This window comes from Budorcas taxicolor, chromosome 1 (genome assembly GCF_023091745.1).
Source record: "Budorcas taxicolor isolate Tak-1 chromosome 1, Takin1.1, whole genome shotgun sequence".
In the NCBI taxonomy this organism is placed as follows: domain Eukaryota; kingdom Metazoa; phylum Chordata; class Mammalia; order Artiodactyla; family Bovidae; genus Budorcas; species Budorcas taxicolor.
The window spans coordinates 109,387,309-109,405,787 of NC_068910.1; the positions used below are offsets into that span (position 1 = coordinate 109,387,309).

General features: G+C 38.9%; 1 protein-coding gene and 1 non-coding gene across 2 annotated transcripts in view; one reads left to right on the forward strand and one right to left on the reverse strand.

Annotated features, from left to right (window-relative positions):
- Nucleotides 1-832: 832 nt before the first annotated feature.
- TRNAS-GGA (transfer RNA serine (anticodon GGA)) lies at nucleotides 833-904 on the forward strand. Its single transcript has one exon. It is a non-coding gene; the product is annotated as a tRNA-Ser (tRNA).
- A 2,852-nt stretch (nucleotides 905-3,756) lies between these two features.
- TOMM70 (translocase of outer mitochondrial membrane 70) overlaps nucleotides 3,757-18,479 on the reverse strand; it is a 36,442-nt gene continuing 21,719 nt past the window's right edge. The window contains exons 7-12 of the mRNA XM_052642236.1: nucleotides 17,591-17,725; nucleotides 16,429-16,536; nucleotides 15,442-15,558; nucleotides 10,600-10,697; nucleotides 9,871-9,993; nucleotides 3,757-4,211 (exon numbers count right to left, since the gene is read on the reverse strand). Of these exons, the coding sequence (XP_052498196.1) occupies nucleotides 4,058-4,211; nucleotides 9,871-9,993; nucleotides 10,600-10,697; nucleotides 15,442-15,558; nucleotides 16,429-16,536; nucleotides 17,591-17,725 (735 nt within the window). The 3' untranslated portion in view covers nucleotides 3,757-4,057. The remainder of the gene's footprint in view (nucleotides 4,212-9,870; nucleotides 9,994-10,599; nucleotides 10,698-15,441; nucleotides 15,559-16,428; nucleotides 16,537-17,590; nucleotides 17,726-18,479) is intronic.

An 18,479-nucleotide genomic window follows, 5' to 3' on the forward strand; every position in this document is an offset into this window, starting at 1 on the left:
TCTGATAGCTCTGAAGGCCAGAAGTCCAAAATCAGTTTCACTGAACTGAAACCAGGGTGTCCGCAGGGCGACGCTCTGCTCTAGGGCAGAATCCATTCTTGCTCTTTGAGCTCCTGGTGGCTGCCAGCGTTCCTTGGCCTGGGGCCACAGCGCTCTCATCTCTGTTGTCATACTGCCTTCTCTTCTGTCTGAAATCTCTTTTACAAAGACACTCGCAACTGTATCTTGGGTCCACCTAGATAACCCAGGATATTTTCCCAATCACGAGGTAAACTGAGTAACACCCGTTAAGTCCGTTTTTTGCCCTATAAGGTAACAGTGGTTCCAGGGATCACATGAATATTTTCTGGAGGACCACTATTCATTCTATCACTGTGTGTAAAGCCTTAAAAATAGACCAAGTTAATAATTTTCAGAAAACTAAGACCATGGCATCTGGTCCCATCACTTCATGGGAAATAGATAGGGAAACAGTGAGACTTTATATTTTGGGGGGCTCCAAAATCACTGCAGATGGTGACTGCAGCCATGAAATTAAGATGCTTACTCCTTGGAAGGAAAGTTATGCCCAACCTAGACAGCATATTAAAAAGCAGAGACGTTACTTTGCCAACAAAGGTCCGTCTAGTCAAGATCATGGTTTTTCCAGTAGTCATGTATGGATGTGAGAGTTGGACTGTGAAGAAAGCTGAGCGCCGAAGAATTGATGCTTTTGAACTGTGGTGTTGGAGAAGACTCTTGAGAGTCCCTTGGACTGCAAGGAGATCCAACCAGTCCATCCTAAAGGAGATCAGTCCTGAGTGTTCATTGGAAAGTCTGATGTTGACATGGTTCCCTGGTGGCTCAGAGGTTAAAGCGTCTGCCTGGAATGCAGAAGGCCCAGGTTCGATCCCTGGGTTGGGAAGATCCCCTGGAGAAGGAAATGGCAACCCACTCCAGTACTCTCGTGAGTCTGAGTGAACTCCGGGAGTTGGTGATGGACAGGGAGGCCTGGTGTGCTGCGATTCATGGGGCTGCAAAAAGTCGGACACGACTAAGCGACCGAACTGAACTGATGTTGAAGCTGAAACTCCAATACTTTGGCCACCTGATGTGAAGAGCTGACTCATTTAAAAGACCCTGATGCTGGGAAAGATTGAGGGCAGGAGGAGAAGGGAACGGCAGAAGATGAGATGGTTGGATGGCATCACTGACTCAATGGACATGAGTTTGGGTAGGCTCTGGGAGTTGGTTTTGGACAGGGAGGCCTGGAGTGCTGCAACTCATGGGGTCACAAAGAGTTGGACACAACTGAGTGACTGAACTGAACTGACTGAACTGTTCAGTTTTGCAGACAATTAAAGGTACGGTTGATTAGTTATTAGCTCTCCCACTACCATATCGTTTCATTATAAATACAAAGACCATACAACTCAATTTACCCAGGACAGTCTTAGGTAATTACTACTTTCATTATTACTCAAAATTTTTTTGGGTAAGTATACAGTCTTCCTGTTTATAAACAGCCTTAAGAAGATGATAATTCGTTGAGCTCTCCTGGGAAAAACAACTATTTACAATTTGAATTTCCATCTAACACAATTTGAATTGTGTTATAAAGCCAAAGCTGCTTAGTACTACACTGAGATCTCTTATTCGTACCACAAATACCTAAGGATGGTAGGATTTTTCAGATTATAAGACCAAGTGGCTGAAGACTGATCAAAAGTCATTGGTGGGGGGAAAAAAAAGAGCCCTCACTGGTGAAACCAGTTTGAGGATAAGCTGAGCCACAGGGCTCAGGTCTGCCTGGTGACCTTCCAGGCTGTTGTGCAGCACAAGTAAGGTGAAGGTAGGAATAGAGTAAGCTGGTTCTACTAGCTGTTCCTTAGGGCTTTTGTTTCACCAGGAGGAAGAATGGCAAACTCCATCTTTAATACCTAAAACTTACTGTGTTTCATATACAAACGTGTCCAATATGTCAAAGTTAGCTTGAGCCCACAAGAGAATGAATTTACCAAATACTATGGTAAATGAATAAACTGCCTATCCTTCTATTTAAAGAATAGATTGAAAAGCTTGAATGTAATATTTATTTGGTGAATTTACATGTGAGGTCATTTACAAAAGAAAAGATACAGACAGATGCAGCTTTCAGCGCAGTTTCAAATATTTTTCAGAACAGGCAATAGTCCATGAGGATCTGGAATGACAGTATCGAATGGTACATGCTTCAGTTTCCTTTGTGTGTTTTCTACCAAACCCCGAGGGGTAGGAAGAGAGAAGAAAATATCAGTGTTAATGTAACTACAGCCATGCAAATAAAAACTGTTTTAAGCCAGAGGTTGTTCAGAGATGTAGAACATTTCTGTATTCAGGGGTTATTACAGTAGGTGCTTAATTTAAAAACTACGAGGCAGCACTCTCCCACTTTCCATTATCCAAGCCATCTTAAATTATGTTCGCTGCCCCCACCGATTAGAGGCCTCGCAATATTTTCCAGACTCTGACTTTGGAAGGGAGTCATTTCTAGTAGCTTCTAAAAAGATGGCATTTTTGACAAAATCTTTTTGGTTTTAATAGGATAAAGCACCTTTTTAAAGGGGGGTAAAATACTCATTTACTCCCAACAATGTAAACTCTAATTAGATAATATTTCCAGAAAAGTACAACTGACAGCTTGCTCTTTTATTCTACTCAGACTTAAGTAAACCTCTTCCCACCCTGAATATCTCAAAACCACCATAAATATCTCAAAAGAGGACATTCTTTAAGAACACCCCACCCCCCACCAGGAAAAATTCAGCATATAAGAAAAGGATGATCTATCAAAGTGACATGTTGAAAAAACAAAGTGATTGCTAAGGAAGAGGGTGAGATAAAGGTAAGATGAAAGAAACAAAACCCTGCTGTCGGTGCCCCCAGTACAGACCTGGACATGGTTAAAGACCAAAGGCAGTTCAAAACTAAAAGACATGCCATGTGTCCTCAGCATCTTTGAAAATACTGGCTCACGATCCCTTAAGTACACATAGCCATAGTTAAGAAGCATTAAACTTGTCACTTCAGGAAATACTATGCTTCTAGACATGGGACTTTCATCCTTTTTGAACTGTCAGCCCCAGTTTCTTCACTAGAAATTTTAAGCTAATTACTTATTACATTTCATCTTTATATATATATATATATATATATATATATAACCAATCTTTGTTTTCTTTAAAAAGTACACTATTAAATAGTAGTACCTATTAAACAGAAAATAACCATGGCAATTATAAACACAATTTCCTCTTACCTCATGCCTGGTCTGCTCTCCCTTGAATACTCAGGCTTCTGCACATACATCAACTAGAATATCTCACTTCTGCATGATTTGCTGTAGGAAAAAGAGCTACTGTAGACTTTAAGAATGATGTACATTATCTATTAGAGTTGAAGGGGGTCAAAAGATTTAAGTGTTGCCACCATGTCTAACATTCTGCAGAATGTTTCAGAGGCATTGTGCATGCTGACTGACACTGGTTTAAAGGGTCTCAATTTTGCTGCCGTAAAAACAAAATCCCCACTTAAGCTTTGTTTCCTTCAGAGGAATCAACTGAAAGGGATTAACCAAATCTTAAAAGAATCCTATTTTACAGCACGTACTATGTTAATTAAAAAACCAACATGCTGTAAAACTGTAGAATATTCATATATATACACATACACGCACACAAAGACAAAATCAACCAGCACATATTCACCCTCCCACCCCCTCAGAAAAAAAGTCAAATCAACAAATCAAAGTTTTTATTTGCATGGCCAATTGTCATTTGTACTCTCTGCAACTTTATTTTCATATCCCTTTAACAGGTTCTAAGCTTTTGTTGCACAGGGAATAAAAGCTGCCACACCGCAAACTTTCTTCAACAGCCACTCCCACAATACCTAAACATGAGACAGCTGTAACAAAGGACAACAGCACAAATGGAAACACGAAGTCCCACCATTCAACACAGTTCACAACAGTGTCTTCAGGGTTCAGCTGAAGAGGGGTAAACTTCTAAAAAGAGGGTCATTTCCCTTCCCCCATATTTTATAATGTTGGTGGTTTTAATCCGTATTTCTTTGCAACTTCTGTCTGGGCATGGGCAGCATCACAAAGTGAGTATAGATGAGCCATCTCCATTTCTGATTTGGCCAGATTAATAGCTTTGTTGAACATGTCAATGGCTTTCTCCATGTTTCCTCTAAAAGAAAAAAACCCGAAAATTAAATGGAGCTGACTTTTAAGTTTCAACCATGATACTAATAAAATGCTTCTTTATAACAAGATGATGCCTATCACATAGAAAACAATGAATGTTAGCTACTATTACAAATACAGGGCTTGCCTGGTGGCTCAGATGGTAAAGAATCTGCCTGCAACGCGGGAGACCTGGGCTTGATTGCTGGGTCAGTAGGAAATGGCAACCCACTCCAGTATGCTTGCCTGGAGCGTCCCATGGACAGAGGAGCCCGGTGGACTATAGTCCATGGGATCGCGAAGGGTTGGACATGACTGAATACTATATGTGCTTATATTATGTCACTTGTGGCCTTTGTTTACAGATAAGAACAGTGAGACTAGAAAAATTCACTGACTTATTTAAAATCCTAGTCACATCTGTTTCCTAAATTCTGCTCATTTCTACTTCATCATGAGGCTCCTTTAGAAAGCAGTGATGTAAGCTCAAAGAACATTAAGGGTATTCAAGGACCTTACCTTCACAGATCTGTGCAACCCTTAGCAGCATATCGTTAGCCCCCACATCTCTACTCCAGTCACACAGGTCTTGAGTTCACTCATGCTAACAATGGTCAGGTTATTTATTGCTTCTCTGCCTGATTCTAGTCAAATCCTTACCTTTCTCAGGCCCAGCTCAAATACTGACTAGAATATCTTCATGAAAAATATTTTCCCCTTTCCCAGCAGGAATTGGCTGCTCCATCTCCATTGCTCCCATAATTCTATCATCCTATGCACAGTCAGATGAATATATATGCTTACACCAGTCTTTGTTGGTAAGTCACTAAGTCTTCAACTCTTTACAACCCCATGGACTGTAGCATGCTAGACGCCTCTGTTCATGGCCACCGAGTTGGTGATGGTATCTAACCATCTCATCTTCTGCTGCCTGCGTTCTCCGCTTGCCCTCAATCTTTACCAGCATCAAGGTCTTTTCCAATGAGTTGGCTCTTCCCATCAGATGGCCAAAGTACTGAAGCCTCAGCTTCAGTCCTTCCAATGAATATTCAGAGTTGATCTTCTTTAGGACTGACTGGTTTAATCTCCCTGCAGTCCAAGGGACTCTCAAGAGTCTTCTCCAGCACCACAGTTCAAAAGCACCAGTTCTTCAGCACTCATACTTCTTTATGGTCCAACTCTCACATCTATACATGACTACTGGAAAAACTGTAGCTTTGACTAAATCAACCTTTGTTGGCAAAGTGATGTCTGCTTTTTATATGCTGTCTAGGTTTGTCATAGTTTTCCTTCCAAGGAGCAAGTGTCTTTTAATTTCATGTCTGCAGTCACTGTCCACAGTGATTTTGGAGCCCAAGAAAATAAAAACTGTCACTGCTTCCACTTTTTTCCCCTTCTACTCGCCATGAAGTGATGGGACCAGATGCCATGATCTTAGTTTTTTTGAATGTTGAGTTTCAAGCCAGCTTTTCCACTCACCTCTTTTCCCCTTCATCAAGAGGTTCTTTAGTTCCTCTCCACTTTCTGCCATTAGAGTGGTATCATCTTCATATCTGGGGTTATTGATATTTCTCCTGGGAATCTTGATTCCATCTTGGGACTCATCCAGCCTAGCATTTTTCATGATGTACTCTGCATATAATAAGCAGGGTGACAATATATAGCCTTGTACTCCTTTCCCAATTTTGAACTAGTCAGTTGTTCCATGTCTGGTTCTAACTGTCACTTCTTGACCTGCATACAGGATTCTCAGGAGACAGATAAGGTGCTCTAGTATTCCCATCTCTTTAAGACTTTTCCACGGTTTGTTGTGATCCACACAGTCAAAGGCGTTAGTGTAGTCAATGAAGCAGAAGTAGATCCTTAATGGACACCTTTCAATTCCCAGAACCAAGTACAATGCTTGGTAACTATTATCCATTTTTTGAATAAATGGATGTATACGTTTTGTCAAAAAACATAAAATTTACCTCTTACAGTCTGTGACTAGGCTTTATATACTTACTAAGAGGCAAGAGCTGTTTTAAAGTAACTAGTATTGGGTATGTATACATGCATACATGCCTGTAATCTTACAATACATACTAAGTCCCCACTATATATATAACGGGCTTCCCTGGTGGCTCAGATGGTAAAGAATCTGCCTGCCATGCAGGAGACCTGCGTTTGATTCCAGGGCTAGGAAGATCTCCTCGAGAAGAGAACAGCTACCCACTGTAGTATTCTTGCCTGAAGAATTTCAAAAACAGAGGAGCCTGGAGCGCTATAGTCCATGCAGTCACAAAGAGGTGGACATAACTGAGCAACTAACACACACACATATATATGACAGGTAAACTCTAAGAAGTAAAATGTACCTCTGGGTGACTGTAGTTAATCTCCTACTACATATATTGATATGGTGCATAACAGACAATTAAAAAAATAACAGTTCATGTTCAGATATTAGGTAGACAGAAGATTTGCTAAATCTTACGTTAACCAGCAATTTCATTCATTAACATTTATCTATTTGTAAAGCAGGATTTAGAATGGATTTCTTAAAGTACATTTCAAACACAATTCATCAAACTCCATAAATCAGGGGCCCTTAACCCACGCCCTATGAACAACTTAAGTGCAGAGAGTTTCCATATATGCATTATTCTAGGAAAAGTCCACATCTTTGCTCAAAAGATTAAGAACTACTACCCAATCATATTCTAGCATAAGAATATTTTATTCACATTAACTGGAAATTAAGAAATAATTTAATATTTATATGCAACTGTCAGAATGGTTCCAAAGAATCACAACAATTTTCACCACCCTACACACACACACACACACACACACACACACACACACACACACACACACACACACACACACACACACACACACACACACTCTGCTTCCTCTGGCGCTGAGAGAGAAGAGGACTCCAGGAGTGACTGAATGTTATTAAGACAACTCCTACTGGTTCCCTATAAGTGATGGTAGGAAGATTAGCTACTTTCAGCATCAGTGAAATATGGGTTCATCTCTTCTTTCTTTCACTTTTCACTTTCACTCATTGGAGAAGGAAATGGCAACCCACTCCAGTGTTCTTGCCTGGAGAATCCCAGGGACAGGGGAACCTGGTGGGCTGCCGTGTCTGGGGTCACACAAAGTCGGATACGACTGAAGTGACTTAGCAGCAGCAGTAGCAGCTCTTCTTTCTACTACTGACTCACAATGTCACCTTATTAATTTAACCACTCTAGGAATACAAAGATGAGCACAATAGAGGGCAGAAGAGGTATGGACCTAACAGAAGCAGAAGATATTAAGAAGAGGTGGCAAGAATACACAGGAAAACTATACAAAAAAGACATTCATGACCCAGATAATCATGAAGGTGTGATCACTCACCTAGAGCCAACCATCCTGGAATATGAAGTCAAGTGGGCCTTAAGAAGCATCACTACTAACAAAGCTAGTGGAGGTGATGGAATTTCAGTTAAGCAATTTCAAATCCTAAAAGATGATGTTGTAAAAGTGCTGCACTCAATATGTCAACAAATTTGGAAAACTCAGCAGTGGCCACAGGGCTGGAAAAGGTCAGTTTTCATTCCAATCCCAAAGAAAGGCAATGCCAAAGAATGCTCAAACTATGGCACAATTGCACTCATCTCACACACTAGTAAAGTAATGCCAGAAATTCTCCAAGCCACGCTTCAACAGTATGTGAACCGTGAACTTCCAGATGTTCAAGCTGGATTTAGAAAAGTCAGAGGAACCAGAGATCAAATTGCCAAAATCCACTGGATCACTGAAAAAGCAAGAGAGTTCCAGAAAAACATCTACTGCTTTATTGACTACATCAAAGCCTTTGACTGTGTGGATCACAACAAATTGTGGAAAATTCTTCAAGAGATGATAATACCAGACCACCTGACCTGCCTCTTGAGAAATCTGTATGCAGGTCAGGAAGCAACAGAACTGGACACAGAACAACAGACTGCTTCCACACCGGGAAAGGAGCACATCAAGGCTGTATATTGTCACCCTACTTATTTAACTTATATGCAGAGTACATAATGAGAAACGTTGGGCTGGATGAAACACAAGCTGGAATCAAGATTGGCGGGAGGAAATATCAATAACCTCAGATATGCAGATGACACCACCCTTACGGCAGAAAGCAAAGAACTAAAGAGCCTCTTGATGAAAGTGAAAAAGGAGAGTGAAAGCTGGCTTAAAACTCAACATTCAGAGAACTAAGATCATAGCATCTGGTCCTATCACTTCATGGCAGATAGATGGGGGAAACAGTGGAAACAGTGGCAGACTTTCTGGGGGCTCCAAAATCACTGTAGATGGTGACTGCAGCCATGAAATTAAAAGACGCTTGCTCCTTGGAAGAAAAGTTATGACCAACTTAGACAGAATATTAAAAAACAGAGACATTACTTTGCCAACAAAGGTCCATCTAGTCAAAGATGTGGTTTTCCCAGTAGTCATGTATGGATATGAGAGTTGGACTGTGAAGAAAGCTGAGCACCGAAAAGAAAGCTGAGTGCCAAAGAATTGATGTTTTTGAACTGTGGTGTTGGAGAAGACTCTTCAGAGTCCCTTGGACTGCAAGGAGATCCAACCAATCCATCTTAAAGGAAATCAGTCCTGAATATTCATTGGAAGGACTGATGCTGAAGCTGAAACTCCAGTACTTGGCCACCTGATGTGAAGAACTGACTCATTTGAAAAGACCCTGATGCTGGGAAAGATTGAAGGTGGAAGAAGAGGACGACAGAGGATGACATAATTGGATGGCTTCACTGACTCGATGGACATGAGTTTGAGTAAACTCTGGGAGTTGGTGATGGATAGGGAGGTCTGGCGTGCTGCAGTCCATGGGGTCGCAAAGAGCTGGACACGACTGAGTGACTGAACTGACTGACTGAGGAATCAGTTTCTATACTCTTTAACTAAATTGAAGACCATATATCTCAACCTTTATAAAGACAGATAAAAATCAACTGAAATATTTGGAAAGCACCTGAAGTTCAGTACCTGCCCTAGAGTAGATACTCAAATGGATGACAATGCCAGTGTCAAGATGGCATGCTACATTAAAGTCTATGACATACACACAGGTGTCATCTGTTAATGGTGAATCTCAAGTGCAACTCTGGATAAACACACAGAAATCAAGGAGTTATGAAAAAGTCAGAACTGCAAAAATCTTACCCAGCTCCCTAATTTGAAAGAAAACGTGAGGGCTCAGAGGTGATGGTGCAAGTTGCCCAGCCACTTGGCTGTAGCAAGATCTATGTCTTTGGGCAATGTGGCTGCCAAGCTTTATGCTACAGTGCACTGCCCACGAACAGTGCAGACATTTCCCCCTCCAACAGAAATGATACGGTGACAGGAGGCACAACCATACAACAACTGTTAAAGAAAGATCAAGCTTCCCTTTTAATGCATATGCTTGACTTAAACAACTTTTATAAGTTTGCTTTTTAAATTGAAAAAACATGAAACCAAAGTTGTATAGTTTCAAGAGAATCTTGCCTCCAAAGGCATGTTAAGACTTAAAAATTCAATGAATAATGACAATAACCTATCTATAATGAAAAAAAAAAAAGATAAATATCTGTGGAGCTTCCCTAACTTTCCTAAGGACAGACTATAGAAGTTACCTTTGTACTTCAATAGTTCCCATGGTTTCATATGCAAAATCACATTTATTGTCAATTTCAATAGCCTTGCTGATAAGCTCCAAACCTTTATCCAGATCTTGCTTCCACTGAAGCTGAAGTAAACTGCAAATGCAAAACAGCAGTCAGATGCGACCATGGCCCAGTATCAGTTCTGCTCTCAATGAGTTTATAATTTAATTAATAAGGAAAACAAAATCTAAAACAGCACAATCAGCATCAAATTGGTTTTTTCCCCCTCAACTTATAGTGGTTTTGTAGTCTAAATTCCTTATTATGAAGTCTAAATCCCTTATTATAATGGTCTAGGCTCTATTATTAACTTCCTTTGCACAGCTAAATATTTTAATTTGTATAATTTCAGTGAAGTTTTAAAAATGATAATTTAAGTATACTAGAACAGGAAAAACCTATTTATGTGTCTCCTATTTTGATACAAGTAACATCTGACAGGATGTTCAGAACCGAAATCCTTAAGCTAGAGTGCAAGTAGCACATTTACTAATTATTATATAATAATGAAACATTATTAAAAAAATAAAAGTTAAAAAAAAAGTAAGAGTGAAGCATTCATAGCAATGAAGAAATTTTTCAGTTAGCTCACTGACTCTACCACAGTCCCCTTTCTCAGTGAGCAAAACAAATCCATTTTATTACTATGCAAGCGATTTAGCTTTTTTACTGAAACAAACAAATCCCCAAAATACATACCCTTTATGAACATATGTTGTGGCATTATCTGGTTCCAAATTAATACATTTATCATACATTTCATCAGCTTTGCCAAACTGCTGTTGATCTGTTAATGCCTATGTGAAGAGATACTTCAGTTAAATTTAGGTAACAGTATCCCTAAGGAGTTAAAACTATGTCGTTTATTAGTCATTAAAATTTACTTCATTTAACCATTCATTACCAAATTACTGTTTTGGGGTGACTGTTGTTTAGTTGCTCAGTCGCGTCCGGCTCTTTTGCAACTCCATGAACTGTAGCCTGCCAGGCTCTTCTGTCCATGGAATTTCCCAGGCGAGAATACTGGAGTGGGTAGCCATGCCCTTCTCCAGGGAATCCTCCTGACCCAGGGAGTCTTCCTATGTCTCCTGCATTGGCAGGTGGATTCTTTACCACTGATGCCACCTGGGAAGCCCTTGGGGATTAAATTTAATTAAAAATGTTAACCCTAAAAACAATGCTTATTTGGAAGGATAAATTTAGGTAGGTATGTTAATGGTTATCAGAGTTAATCCTTAAAAATAATTGGTGAAACGAAAAAAAGCTACAATCAGCTTTTAAGGCAAATCCCATGGCACAAATGGAAGGCTTGGTTAGGTGGAGACGAGACCGTGCTGAAACGGTAACTCTGAGAGTCAGGCAGCACCTAAGCTCAAGCTTCAGAGTTCAAAGCAAAAAGTCATACTATGTAACTAAAATATAACTCTCTCTAAATATATATTAATTAAAAGTTGCAAACATCAGTGAGGGACCAAAAGACAGAAATTTAGTGCAAACAGACTTATAACAGTGCTAGTGCTGGTAAGACAATGCTCAAGGAAGCCAAAATCTATTTTGAAGTTAACACAATGATGGAGAAATATACAATTATGAAACCTCTGCTAAAGAGTTGTTCCTAATGTTGGTTTCTTTAAAAGCTACTTTACTCTTTTAGCTGCTTATAGAAATCTGAACCAAAAACGCCCTTTTGAATTTCATTTCAGGGATAAGGATGGTTACCTTCTGGTTTGTTTCGAATTAAATATAAAGCCGAAACACAAGTGTACTATTTAGTACGTACGTCATAAAATTATGTGTGTTCGTCTCACTTTAATTTCTGTACATGCTATAAAATTTTATATATTATGGTACTCAGATGACCATTATATCTACTACTGTGGGCAAGAATCTCTTAGAAGAAATGGAGTAGCCATCATAGTCCACAAGAGACCGAAATGCAGTACTTGGATGCAATCTCAAAAGCGACAGAATGATCTCTGTTCATTTCCAAGGCAAACCATTCAATATCACGGTAATCCAAGTCTATGCCCCAAACAGTAATGCTGAAGAAGCTGAAGTTGAACACTTCTATGAATACCTAAAAGACCTTTTAGAAATAATACCCAAAAAAGATGCCCTTTCCATTATAGGGAACTGGAATGCAAAAGGAGGAAGTCAAGAAACACTTGGAGTAACAGGCAAACTTGGCCTTGGAGTACGGAATGAAGCAGGGCAAAGGCTAATAGAGTTTTGCCAAGAGAACACACTGGTCATAGCAAACACCCTCTTCCAAAAACACGAGAAGACTCTACACACGGACATCACCAGATGGCCAACACCGAAATCAGATTGATTATATTCTTTGCAGCCAAAGATGGAGAAGCTCTACAAAGCCAGCAAAAACAAGACTGGGAGCTGACTGTGGCTCAGATCATGAGCTCCTTATTGCCAAATTCAGACTTAAATTGAAGAAAGTAGGGAAAACCACTAGACCATTCAGGTATGACCTAAATCAAATCCCTTACGATTATACAGTAGAAGTGAGAAATAGACTTAAGGGACTAGATCTGATAGACAGAGTGCCTGATGAACTACGGACAGAGGTTCGTGACATTGTACAGGAGACAGGGATCAAGACCATCCTCAAGAAAAAGAAATGCAAATAAGCAAAATGGCTGTCTGAGGAGGCCTTACAAATAGCTGTGAAAAGAAGAAAAGCAAAAAGCAAAGGAGAAAAGGAAAGATATACCCATCTGAATGCAGAGTTCCAAAGAACAGTAAGGAGAGATAAGAAAGCCTTCCTCAGCGATCAATACAAAGAAATAGAGGAAAACAATAGAATGGGAAAGACTAGTGATCTCTTCAAGAAAATTAGAGATACCAAGGGAACATTTCATGCAAAGATATCTTGGGCTCAATAAATGACAGAAACGGTATGGACCTAACAGAAGCAGAAGATATTAAGAAGAGGTGGCAAGAATACACAGAACTGTACAAAAAAGATCTTCACAACCCAGATAATCATGATGGTGTGATCACTCAACTAGAGCCAGACATCCTGGAATGGGAAGTCAAGTGGGCCTTAGGAAGCATCACTAGGAACAAAGTTAGTGGGGGTGATAGAATTCCAGCTGAACTATTTCAAATCCTAAAAGATGATGCTGTGAAAGTGCTGCATTCAGTATGCCAGCTAATCTGGAAAACTCAGCAGTGGCCACAGGACTGGAAAAGGTCAGTTTTCATTCCAATCCCAAAGAAAGGCAATGCCAAAGAATGTTCAAACTACTGCACAATTGCATTCATCTCACACGCTAGTAAAGTAAAGCTCAAAATTCTCCAAGCCACGCTTCAACAGTATGTGAACTGTGAACTTTCAGATGTTCAAGCTGGATTTAGAAAAGTCAGAGGAACCAGAGATCACCTGCCTCTTGAGAAATCTGTATGCAGGTCTGGAAGTGACAATTAGAACTGGACATGGAACAACAGACTGGTTCCAAATAGGAAAAGTTCAAATAGGAAAAGGAGTACATCAAGGCTGTCTATTGTCACCCTGCTTATTTAACTTATATGCAAAGTACAGCACAAGAAATGCTGGGCTGGAAAAAGCACAAACAGGAATCAAGATTGCCAGGAGAAATATCAATAACCTCAGATATGCAGATGATACCACCCTATGGCAGAGAGTAAAGAAGAACTAAAGAGCCTCTTGATGAAAGTGAAGGAGGAGGGTGAAACAGTTGCCTTAAAGCTCAACATTCAGAAAACTAAGATCATGACATCTGGTCCCATCACTTCATGGCAGATAGATGGGGGAAAACAGTGGCTGACTTTGTTTTCTTGGGCTCCAAAATCACTGCAGATGGTGACTGCAGCCATGAAATTAAAAGACGCTTACTCCTTGGAAGGAAAGTTATGACCAACCTAGACAGCATAGAGACATTACTTTGCCAACAAAGGTCCATCTAGTCAAGATTATGGCTTTTCCAGTAGTAATGTATGGATGTGAGAGTTGGACTATAAAGAAAGCTGAGTGCCAAAGAATTGATGCTTTTGAACTGTGGAGTTGGAGAAGACTCTTGAGAGTCCCCTGGACTGCAAGGAGATCCAACCAGTCCATCGTAAGGGAGATCACTCCTGCGTGTTCATTGAAAGGACTGCTGTTGAAGCTGAAACTCCAATACTTTGGCCACCTGATGTGAAGAGCTGACTCATTTAAAAGACCCTGATGCTGGGAAAGATTGAAGGTAGGAGGAGAAGGGGACGACAGAGGATGAGATGGCTGGATGGCATCACTGACTCAATGGACATGAGTTTGGGTAAACTCCGGGAGTTGGTGATGGACAGGGAGGCCTGGCGTGCTGTGGTCCACGGGGTCACAATGAGTAGGACACGACTGAGCGACTGAACTGAAAACTGACAGTACATGCTTTCACAATTAATAAGTCAGCATGCAGTGAGCAACCAACGTATCATTTGTTTAATTGTCATTCTGTCTAGGAATTAAAGACTGAATAGTTAAGATTTCAAACTGAGGTTGAAGAATTCCTGGGTTGTACTTCATATCCCAGAATTTCAACCTCTATGCAGGGGTGTATAAGACTTTTACAGAATAGATCCAACACAAATCAGTTTTCTCACAGTCCCTCTCAATAATCCCTGAAAAAGAAAGTTTCACCCCTGTGGAAATTTTCTAATAACTTGATTAATGATAGCATGAAGGAAATCAGAAACAAATCAATAAACCTTAAGGATGTTTGGAGGTAGGACTCTACCATGGATAGTCATTTTTAAGTGCTTCCTGTTTCTGTGATGTTTGGGGGGATAAGGAAGAAGGAGGGACAAATTTCTTTAGGCTAAAAAGAAAAGACAAAATATATAGAATTTTGAGATGGCTGGGTTTTGAGATACCACAAACAGCTTTTAACTTAAACATTAAGCAACAGTCATTCAGATATCATTTAGTTAGAGGGAAAACTCATTAGCTGTGGGTATAAGAAGCTAATCATTTTCATCTAAATGAATGATTTAAAGTTAATAAACTTTTAAAGAGTTCAAACTATGATTAAAAGTGAAAATAATGCAAATTTAAATCCAATTTTCCATAGTTTCAAAACTAAATCAAGGAAAGCTTCAAGAATTTTGGACAAATCATACCTTAAAATGATCTGTTATAGACTAACTATTTAAAAGAACAGTAATCAAATAGAAAGAAAACTGTTTCCCAGGACATTTTCCCCACCAACTGCATGCAGTAAATCTTCCTAAAATAATTAAATTTTTATAAATCCAATCCAAATGAAAACATGAGGGAAATGCTCTATTAAAGTCTCCCCAGGTTACAAGTTTAGGGCCACAGTTTTGAAATTATGTAACACAGAAAAGAAGCCCCGTTGAGGTGATTTAGGACCATTCTGAACATCCTGAGAACCAGGAACAAAGTTGTTTGCTTCCACAAAAGCTGCAACAAGAGCACTGTTTTCTGATTTTCACTCTAGGATTCAGGACATAAATGCAGTTCTTTACAGAACCAGCAACTGAAAAAATACGAAAAATGACATTTACCTGGGCATACAATGCATAGCCTTCAGCACATCTTGGAAATTTCTTTATGACCTCTTCAAAACCTTTCATAGCTGCTTGGATTTGTGAAGAATTGTTTCCTGTATATGCCTGGCGATACTGTGTAAAAAATCAACAGAGGCCTATCAAATCAAGAACTCAAAAACTCAGGAAATGTTAACATATTATAATGGTCACTCAAAATTACATAAATATTTCCAGAAGAGCAGGTAATTTGCTAACATAATTGGCTGCATCTAAAAGGGTTCCACAGGAATATCTGCAGAGCAGGGATTCTAAGGCTATGTACAATTAGGGCTTCATTGCCACTATACAATTTTCAGATGCTCAATATCCTAGCAGACAGACTAACTTGAAGTTAACTTTGCATATAAATAGGGGAATATTAAAGAAATCAATGAATATCAAAGACATTTACTATCATTTTACTAAAAGCATTATAGTATCCTTCATCTGATAACATTTTCACTTGTTTGTAAACTGACTTTTTTATTTAAAAAGAAAATTCTTTTAGGACTCAGGGTATGGGGCTAATTGGAAATATCTCATCTCATTAGAAATGGTCTTATTTTACCTGATTTTCAACTTTGTGTTTCTGAACAGCTCTACAAAGGTGAAATGAGAGGTGCGTTATACAGTGTCATGATTGCCAAGTATTTCCTTGAAATGCTTTTGTTCTTTGTACTGGCTTTTATGGCAAAGAGTAGGCAGAAGAGTGCTGTTTAGGGGGCACATAAAATCAGGGACAAACATCTATCAAGATGAACCAAATAAAGCACCCAGAGAAACACTGAAGCAGAACCTCAAGCAACATACACACTTCTATTTCTTTAAGCTGACATGTTTTTCTCCCTGTTTGTCACAGATTGAAGGAAAAAACAGAAGATTTTGTAGAGAATGAGATACTTGTTTTTGTTAACAATGGGAAACACTGATGTTTAGGAAAATACAAGAGAAAGTAGAACCTACCAAAGCAAAACATTTCTGAGCTTGCGCCAGAGCAGACTCAGGTCTTAATCTAATACATTCATCAAAGTCTGCTACTGCTTCTTCAACTTGATCAAGCAGTATTTTCAGCTAAGGAAAAAAAGTACACAAATAAGCGCAGTTCAAAACAAAAACTACACCAGTTAAGCACATGCTGTGCCTTTTTGCATAATCAGCATAAAGCTAAGCATGGAATTACTAATATAGAATTATTTCTAGAAACAGTGAACCAGAAAATCTTATAATTTTAAAGGAAAGGTGCTAAAACTTAGAACTAGTGTTCAATTTTTTTAAAAAGCATTATAAACCTATCAGTTTTTAATCACTCTTAAGTGATTTTTCTCCTAGAATATGAAGTGTCTCTGTACTTTCAAACTTCAAAGTAGTAGATCAGACATTAAATAATTACATTTCATATTAATCTTAAGATACACCAGTAAGGATAAAAATATCAAGAATTTTAAGGTTATCACGATACTTCTTAAGATGCTCCAGACAGAAATATTAGGTAAAATTTTCCATTAGAAAGGACTTGAACTTTTCTGTTATTATATGGATTAGTCCATACTTTCCACTCTAATGCACTCCAAGAAGCCACATCACACAAACAGATTTATAAAGCCATGTTTTTCCAGATGAGGCTGAAATTGGGAACTGTTTTCTTCACAATGAATTTTTACTAAAAACCTAATATGCATAGAATTATAAAGCTCTATTCAGAAGAGATTTTTTGTGATACTGTCTAGATAGCTCAGGTTAATAATTCCTTACAAGATGCCTACAAAAGTCTTTCGGTTGATTCTAAGCATTAACTCAAAATGCTCACTACAAGTTTTTTTTAATTTGTCACTAAATTTTTAATACTTTACTCATTGAAAACCTATGAAGCAGAAATGCCTAAAAACCAAACTTGAACTGGCGAGCCAACATTTGCAGCCTTCCTCTTCTCTCTCTCTGTTTTTAACAGGTAAATATCAGGACAAATGTTCAAGATGGAACTAAACAAATGTCAACCCAAACTAAACCACCCTGATACTTTGTTCACAGCTATCATAAGTGATATAAGAAAACTTTAAGACATTCTCAAAAATGCTACCACATCCCTCAAGTCAAGGATCAGAATGCCTTAAGAAAATTAATTTACCTGTCCTCGGTGGTGATAAACATCTGCATTCTGGGGATCGATGTCGGCAGCCATGTTAAAATCCTGAGTAGACAACAAAGGCTGCTGCTGTTGCATGTACATGCTGCCTCTTTTGATGAGCGCATTTGCTCGAAGCTATATACCCAAAATGAGGAAAGATTCATCATTACTTTTTATTCTCATTTAGTTATTTTTAAAAAATAACAGCTTTATTGAGATGTAGTTCACATACTGTAAGAGTCATTTTTAGTATATGAATGTTAGAATGTTGTGCAACCAGTCACCACTAGAAATGTTTTCACCGCTCCCAAAAGAAACCTCATACATATTAACAGGACTCTCTATTTCACCTCTAATTCTCAGTCCCTGGAAACCACCATTCCGTCTTCTATTTCTACGGATTTGTATATTCCAGACATTTCACATAAATGGAATCATAAACTATGTGGCCTTTCTGTGTCTGTCTTCTTCCACAAACAGCAGGTCTTCAAAGTTCATCTAATTCTTACATGTACTTCATTCTATTTTAGGGGCTGAATAATATTCCATTGTATAGACAAATCAGTGTATTTATCTCTTCACCCAGCTGGTGGACATTTGAGTTGCTTCCACTTTTTGGCTCTTATGAATAATGCTACTAAGAACATTCATGTACAAGTTTTTGTCTTGACATAAATCCTCATAGGTATATACCTAAGAGAGTAACTGCTGGGTCACAGGGTAACTCTAGAAACCACCCCCTACTAATTTCCAAAGGGATTTTACCATTTTACATTCCTACTATCAATGTGTGAGAGCTCCAATTTTTTCTACATCTATATCAATACTTTTAATTGTCCAAATTTCTGATTATGGCCATTCTAGTGGGTATAAAGTTATACCTCATTGT